The sequence below is a fragment of the Ailuropoda melanoleuca genome, chromosome 2 (genome assembly GCF_002007445.2).
Source record: "Ailuropoda melanoleuca isolate Jingjing chromosome 2, ASM200744v2, whole genome shotgun sequence".
Taxonomy (NCBI): Eukaryota; Metazoa; Chordata; class Mammalia; order Carnivora; family Ursidae; genus Ailuropoda; species Ailuropoda melanoleuca.
In genome coordinates, this window is record NC_048219.1 from 17388176 (window position 1) to 17395995 (window position 7820).

The 7820-nt window shown below is 43.6% G+C and overlaps 1 protein-coding gene across 10 annotated transcripts in view; it reads left to right on the forward strand.

Annotated features, from left to right (window-relative positions):
• The window catches only part of LOC100469722 (zinc finger protein 69 homolog), a 36140-nt gene that overhangs the window by 19812 nt on the left and 8508 nt on the right, over positions 1 to 7820 (forward strand). For 6 of the 10 annotated variants that reach the window (XM_034650035.1, XM_034650060.1, XM_034650065.1 and 3 more), the window contains 2 exons: positions 1406 to 1892; positions 3196 to 3281. In XM_034650035.1, coding sequence (XP_034505926.1) covers positions 1769 to 1892; positions 3196 to 3281 — 210 coding nt within the window. In that variant the 5' untranslated portion in view covers positions 1406 to 1768. Of the gene's footprint in view, positions 1 to 6; positions 397 to 1405; positions 1893 to 3195; positions 3282 to 7820 lie in introns of those variants that run through there. The other 4 variants (XM_034650054.1, XM_034650032.1, XM_034650046.1 and 1 more) reach the window with 3 other exon arrangements.

Consider the following 7820-nt stretch of genomic DNA (forward strand, 5'->3'; position numbering starts at 1 on the left):
GATGCGGTGCGGCGGCCGGCCTTAGGCCGGCTCCGCGGGGAGCGGGGAGAAGCCCGGCGTCCGGGGCGGAGGCCGAGGTCGAGGTTCCGCGGGCTCCCGAAGGAAGCCTGCGGGAACGTGGGGCGTATTTCGGAGAATCGTCGGTGAGCGGGGGCATGTGGTCTACGAAGGCTGGGGAAGAACAAAATCTGCTACCTCCCGATCCTCCGAAGAGACACCAGTGGCGCCGAAAGCCTCGGGAGCGAGCGCTACTGCGGCCGCGTCCCTGATCCCAGCAGCCTACGGGGCCGAGCTGGTGAGGCTTCGCGGGTCTGCAGCCTCCGTCCCGGGGAGGCACGGCCGGGAGCAGTGAGGAGGGCCAGCTTCTAAATGATGGTTCGAAAGTTTCCCCACTCGGTAACTCAACGTTTACTTTTATGTATTCGGGGCAGGGTATTTCCACATGCTCCAGCCCGCGGGATGCAGCTCCTTTCTGTGCATCTGGCGCAGCTTGGGGCCGGGTGGGGGGAGCCCGTAAGCTACGTACCCTTCCTCACAAACTTCAAAAAGTTGGGCCGGCTCCCTTTGCACGGAGCTCGGACTGTGCGTGGGGCCCCAGATGTACTGGACCTGGTCGCTACGGAGGCACCTGCTCAGATGCCGGGGCGTGGGGGAGGCGGGTGGTTGGATGAGATGATAGATTTGAGTTGTTCCCAGATTTTCCTTTTACAAACGGTTCTGCACTAGTCCTCATGATACTCAGAGTACTGTATTTCCTCCATCTGAACACACACCCCTCACCCAATTTTAACGTTTCTGAAACCAGGAGGCATCTTAACAGGTTAAAAGGACTTGCAGATTTCTGGGCATCTGCGTGGGTGGGGATGTGTCTAGCGCTGTTTGGTCATGTGAAAATGCAACTGTGTGATTATTCCATCACTTACTTGAACTTTAAATTTAGATCTCTAATTGTTTTTAAAAAGTAGCTTAAAAAGATAATGCTGTGTGTGGTGCAGCATTAAAGCAAAAGGTTTATAGTAATATTTATTAAGGGTTTTTGCATGCCTGACATTGTTTCCATTAGTATTAGAGCCCTATAAAGTATAGTTGTTATCCCCGTTTTCTAGATGAAGAAACTGAAGCTCAGAGAGTTGAAGTGCCTTAGAGCTGTTTTTAAGTACAAGTGTCAGGATTCTCACCCAAGCTGTCTGATTTCAAAGCTTGCCCTCTTCACTCCGAAGAGGCAGAAGATGCTTGCAGCTCACAAGGAGGGACGTCAAGGCAGCGTCTATGCTTGTTTGTATCTTTGGCTGTTTGTCTATGTGCCTGTGGAACGGGGAGACAGCCACACCCAAGAGCACTGATTATACTCATTCCCACGTTGATGCCAAGTCTTTGTTTTTTGATCTTTTGCGGTTTAAAATAGATTCCTGCAAGTTCTGGAGTTCTGGCTGTGTGGTGGGTGCTTCTGAATCCCTCTTCTGCCTTTTGCTCTTCTAGAAGAATATAGAGGCATGCATTCCAGCCTACTCAACTGGCTGCCTCCCGAGGAGGCAGTTCTTCATTTAAGAGAGAAGTCAGTGTTTCAGAGTTAAAGTCACATCAGCCTCTAGGAGCCCCCAGCTTCTGGTGCCACAGGGACACGCCAAAGTTCCGAGGGCAGGAGGTTGTGCTCAGAGGAGACGACACGCCTGTGAAGCGTCTCAGGAGAGGCTCTGGCCGTCCCCCCCCCCCCCCCCCCCGGAAGTGGACAAGCCCAGTCGGGGCGGCGGGGCGGGGGGGCGTCGTCATGCTGCAGCAGCTCGTCCTCACCCTGCCCGCGGAGGCCGGCACCTGCGTGAAGCTGCGCCATCCGAAGAAGGCGGAGGAGGGGACGCCCCTGTGGGAGGACGTGACTAAGATGTTTGAAGAAGGTGAGACCAGGCTGAGGGAGGGGAATGGGGAGAGAAGAATTCTCAATTTGTGTGTGAAGGGATAGGTACAGTCATTGAGGTGGTCTCTTGGGGAGAAAATTGGAGGAAAGCAGGTCTTTGGGGTTCGTGCTTGTGGCTTTTGGGGAGGGGATCGCTATGAGAGGAAATGTTGGGCTCTCAGCGCGGGCTTCTCGCTCCATGTGCTCCATGCTGCTCCCATCTCCAGTCCTCAGATACAGCAACAGCAGTGTTCCCCACCAGTGGCTCCCAAGTATATGGGGTCAAAGGTTTCTACTCCCTAACGCCCTCCCAAAGTCTTCCTTCGTAAGTTTTGGTCATTTTGGCCCAAAGCCAGTGTTTTTCAAAAGGCGCAGTTCTTTTCTTCTGAGAGGAAGGAATGACATGCTTGACGACTCTCAGATTACAGGAGATCAGTGGGAAACGTGTCCAAGGTTACACCTTATCTGGTGGTCTGGTCAGGACAGGTAGATGGACAGAGGAATTTGTATGTCTCACACGGTCTCTTAGTTCATACCTTTAATGCTTCAAGTCCAACTGATACCTGTTCTCGCTGCAGCAGGCAGGGACCTTGCTAAGGGTCTTGACCGATGGAAAAATGAATAATGACCTCCAATGGTTATTATTAATTGAAGGAGATAGACACATATCCAGATCAAAGTAATAGAAGGTAGCGTAAGAAAATGCTATGGTAAACTTCTTTTGGAAGACAAGAGACTGGAAACATTCTTCTGATTGTATTTATCAGAGAAATTTTCACAAAGCAGATAGCATTGAATTGGGTCTTGAAAGATGTCTTAAGTTTTTTGTAGAAGATTTGGAGAAAGGGTGCAGAAATGATTGCCTTAAGAGTGGTTCAGAGAATGGGGAATGTCCTGGTCTAACTGAGGGCTAAGAAAGTGGTTAATGTATGGGTGGGATGGATAAAGGATGGTGGCTAGCAGAAACTAATGCTGGGAAAGGATGCTTCAGGCGAATTGTAGAGCGCCTTGAAGGCCATGGGAAGTGTTTGGATTTTTCTTTCTTGTCAGAATCCTTCGAACAGAGGAGAGGCCTGGTGAATCTGTGCTTCTGGACCAGTGTTGACCATTGGGAAGTACTACTGACCAAAGCAGCATACTGCAGACCCTCCTCATTAAGGAGGCTCCTGCTGCTCGGAGTTGCTCTAAGTGTCGCTCTCTGTGAAGGTTTTGAGAGAGGAGCCGTGTTCAGCCGATCTGCAGGCAGTTTTTTCTTTTGGGAGATTTGGGGAGATGCAAACTTCATAGCTCTTTCCCTTCTTTAGCACTGCTCTCTCAGGATGCTGATGAGATCCAGGGAGAAAGTTTGAAGGATGAAGTCACATCTGGGTCCCCAGGAGCAGAATCCAAGGTGGGTTGGTTTCCTTTCATTTCCTTGACATGCTGTTTGGTTTTTAAGGCTTTAACTTGCTTTTTTTTTTTTTTTTTTTTTTTAAAGTGTGAGGGGGTGTGGGGCTAACAGATTCAACATAGGGAGCTCAGTGCAAGCTGCTCTTCTACAGAAAATTGGGGTGCAGTGGTGGCCATTCCCCTCCTCATGGTGGCTTCCTTTCTATTAACTTTCATTTGTGACCAACATCTAGATTAATGCTGTGCTGATTTCTGCGAGAAAGCAGAATGAGTGATAGAATTCTAGCCCCTAAAAACAAACAGATACCACATGGAGTCTAAAATGTACATCTTTTTTTTTTTTTTTTTTTTTTTTTAAACTGTGAGGGGGTGTGGGGCTAACAGATTCAACATAGGGAGCTCAGTGCAAGCTGCTCTTCTACAGAAAATTGGGGTGCAGTGGTGGCCATTCCCCTCCTCATGGTGGCTTCCTTTCTATTAACTTTCATTTGTGACCAACATCTAGATTAATGCTGTGCTGATTTCTGCGAGAAAGCAGAATGAGTGATAGAATTCTAGCCCCTAAAAACAAACAGATACCACATGGAGTCTAAAATGTACATCTTTTTTTTTTTTTTTTTGTACTTTAAACTCAAAAACAAACTTTGTTAAGAGAAGAAGGTTCTGACATTTTTTTTATTTTAATGTTTTTTTTATTATATTATGTTAGTCTCCATACAGTACATCCCTGGTTTCTGATGTAAAGTTCGATGATTCATTAATTGGGTATAACACACAGTGCACCATGCAATACGTGCACTCCTTACTACCCATCACCAGTCTATCCCATTCCCCCATCCCCCTCCCCTCTGAAGTCTTCAGTTTGTTTCTCAGAGTCCATAGTCTCTCATGTTTCATTCTCCCTTCTGATTACCCCCCCTTTCTTTATCCCTTTCTTCCCCTACTGATTATCCTAGTTCTTATGTTCCATAGATGAGAGAAATCATATGATAATTGTCTTTCTCTGCTTGACTTATTTCACTTAGCATTATCTCCTCCAGTGCCGTCCATGTTACAGCAAATGTTGAGAACTTGTTCTTTCTGATAGCTGAGTAATATTCCATTGTATATATGGACCACAGCTTCTTAATCCAGTCATCTGTTGAAGGGTATCTCGGCTCCTTCCACGATTTAGCTATTGTGGACAATGCTGCTATGAACATTGGGGTGCGTATGGCCCTTCTCTCCACTATGTCTGTATCTTTGGGGTAAATACCCAGTAGTGCAATGGCTGGGTCATAGGGTAGTTCAATTTTTAACTTTTTAAGGGACCTCCACACTGTTTTCCAGAGTGGCTGTACCAACTTGCATTCCCACCAACAATGTAGGAGGGATCCCCTTTCTCCACATCCTCTCCAACAATTGTTGTTTCTNGGCTTGTCAATTTTTGCCATTCTAACTGGCATTAGGTGGTATCGCAGTGTGGTTTTGATTTGAATTTCCCTGATGGCTAATGATTTTGAACATTTTTTCATGTGGTCTGTTAGCCATTTGTATGTCTTCATTGGAAAAGTGTCTGTTCATATCTTCTGCCCATTTTATGATTTGTTTATTTGTTTCTCGTGTATTGAGTTTGAGAAGTTCTTTGTAGATCTTGGATACCAGTCCTTTATCTGTGGTGTCCTTTGCAAATATATTCTCCCATTCCGTGGGCTGTCTCTTAGTTTTTTTGACTGTTTCCTTGGCTGTGCAGAAGCTCTTTATCCTGATAAAGTCCCATAAGTTCATTTTATCTTTTATTTCTCTTGCCTTTGGAGATGTGTCGTGAAAAAGGTTGCTCTGGCCGATGTCATAGAAGTTGTTGCCTATGTTCTCCTCTAGAATTTTGATGGATTCCTGTCTCACATTGAGGTCTTTCATCCATTTGGAGTTTATTTTTGTGTATGGTGTGAGAGAGTGGTCAAGTTTCATTCTTTTGCATGTAGCTGTCCAATTTTCCCAGCACCATTTATTGAAGAGACTGTCTTTTTTCCACCGGATGTTTTTTCCTGCTTTATCAAAGATTAGTTGCCCAAAGAGCCGAGGGTCCATTTCTGGGTTCTCTATTCTGTTCCATTGGTCGATGTGTCTGTTTTTGTGCCAGTACCATGCTGTCTTTGTGATCACAGCTTTGTAGTACAGCTCGAAATCCGGCATTGTGATGCCCCCAGCTTTGTTTTTCCTTTTCAACAGTTCCTTGGAGATTCGGGGCCTTTTCTGGTTCCATACAAATTTAAGGACTATTTGTTCCAGTTCTTTGAAAAATGTCCTCGGTATTTTGATCGGGATAGCATTGAAAGTGTAGATTGCTCTGGGTAGTATGGACATTTTAACTATGTTAATTCTTCCAATCCATGAGCATGGAATATTTTTCCATCTTTTTATGTCTTCCTCAATATCTTTCAAAAGTGATCTATAGTTTCTAGGATATAGGTCCTTTACGTCTCTGGTTAAGTTAATTCCAAGGTAACGTATGGTTTTTGGTGTTATTGTAAATGGGATGGATTCCCTAATTTCTCTTTCTTCAGTCTCGTTATTCGTGTATAGAAATGCAACTGATTTCTGGGCATTGATTTTGTATCCTGCCACCTTACTGAATTGTTCTATAACTTCTAATAGTTTGGGAGTGGATTCCTTTGGGTTTTCCATATAGAGTATCATGTCATCTGCAAAGAGAGACAGTTTGACTTCTTCTTTGCCGATTTGGATACCTTTGATCCCTTTTTGTCTTCTGATTGCTGTTGCAAGGACTTCTAGTACTATGTTGAATAATAGTGGCGAGAGTGGGCATCCTTGTCGTGTTCCTGATCTTAAGGGAAAGGCTTCCAGCTTTTCCCCATTGAGAATAATGCTTGCAGTAGGCTTTTCATAGATGGCTTTTATGAGATTGAGAAATGTACCCTCTATTCCTACACTCTGAAGGGTTTTAATCAGGAAAGGATGCTGTATTTTGTCAAATGCTTTTTCTGCATCAATTGAGANAGTTACTTGTGTATAGAAATGCAACCGATTTCTGAGCGTTGATTTTGTATCCCGCCACAATACTGAATTACTCTATAACTTCTAATAGTTTGGGAGTGGATTCTTTTGGGTTTTCCATATAGAGTATCATGTCATNAAACTTTTATCAACAGCTATATGCCAAAAAACTAAACAATCTGGAAGAGATGGAGGCCTTCCTGGAAACCTATAAACTACCAAGACTGAAACAGGAAGAAATAGATTTCTTAAATAGGCCAATTAACTATGAAGAAATTGAGTCAGTGATAAACAACCTTCCAAATAATAAAACTCCAGGCCCAGACGGTTTTCCTGGGGAATTCTACCAAACATTCAAAGAAGAAATAATACCTATTCTCCTAAAGCTATTTCAAAAAATAGAAACAGAAGGAAAGCTACCAAACTCATTCTGTATTTTGTCAAATGCTACCTTGATCCCCAAACCAGGCAAAGACCCCATCAAAAAGAATTACAGACCGATTTCCCTAATGAATATGGTGGATGCCAAAATCCTCAACAAGATCCTTGCTAATAGAATCCAACAGTACATTAAAAGGATTATCCATCATGACCAAGTGGGATTCATACCTGGGATGCAAGCATGGTTCAACACTCGCAAATCAATCAATGTGATACATCATATCAACAAGAAAAGACTCAAGAACCATATGATCCTCTCAATTGATGCAGAAAAAGCATTTGACAAAATACAGCATCCTTTCCTGATTAAAACCCTTCAGAGTGTAGGAATAGAGGGTACATTTCTCAATCTCATAAAAGCCATCTATGAAAAGCCTACTGCAAGCATTATTCTNTGATCCTCTCAATTGATGTTTTATGGTTTTATTGTAAAGATTCTGTACTTACTTTGTTAACTTTATCCCTAAGTATTTCATAATTTTCTGATCCCTTATAATTGCTATTTATAATTTCAATTTACAAGTGTCCATTGCTAGTATTTAAAAGTACAATTGATTTTTTATACTGACCTCGTATTCTGTAACCTTGCTAAACATACTAGTTCTAGTAGCTTTTTATAGATTCCTTAAAGTTTTCTTTGAACATAATCACATTATTAGCAAATAAAAAGAGAATTCTTGCCTTCAAAAAAAAAAAGTTTCACAGATCTCATCTTTGTCAGGGTTCAATCTGCCACTAAGTCTGTTCATTGGATTTTTCAGGTATTATATTTCTCATTCATAGAATTTTCACTTAGTTCTTTAGCATTTCTCTCTCTGTTCTCAATTACCCCCATGTTTTCACCTATTCTGTCCTTTTTTTTTCTTTTTTTGCGTGAGAGAGTGGGGGTCAGGGAGGGGCAGAGAGAAAGGGAGAGAGAAAGAATCTCAAGCAGGCTTCACGCCCAGCACAGAGCCTGACATGGGCTCATCTCATGACCCCGAGATCATGACCTGAGCTGAAATCAAGAGTCACATGCTTTGGTGCACTGGGTGTTATACGCAACTAATGAAGCATCAAACTTTACATCGGAATCTGGGGATGTACTGTATGGTGATTAACA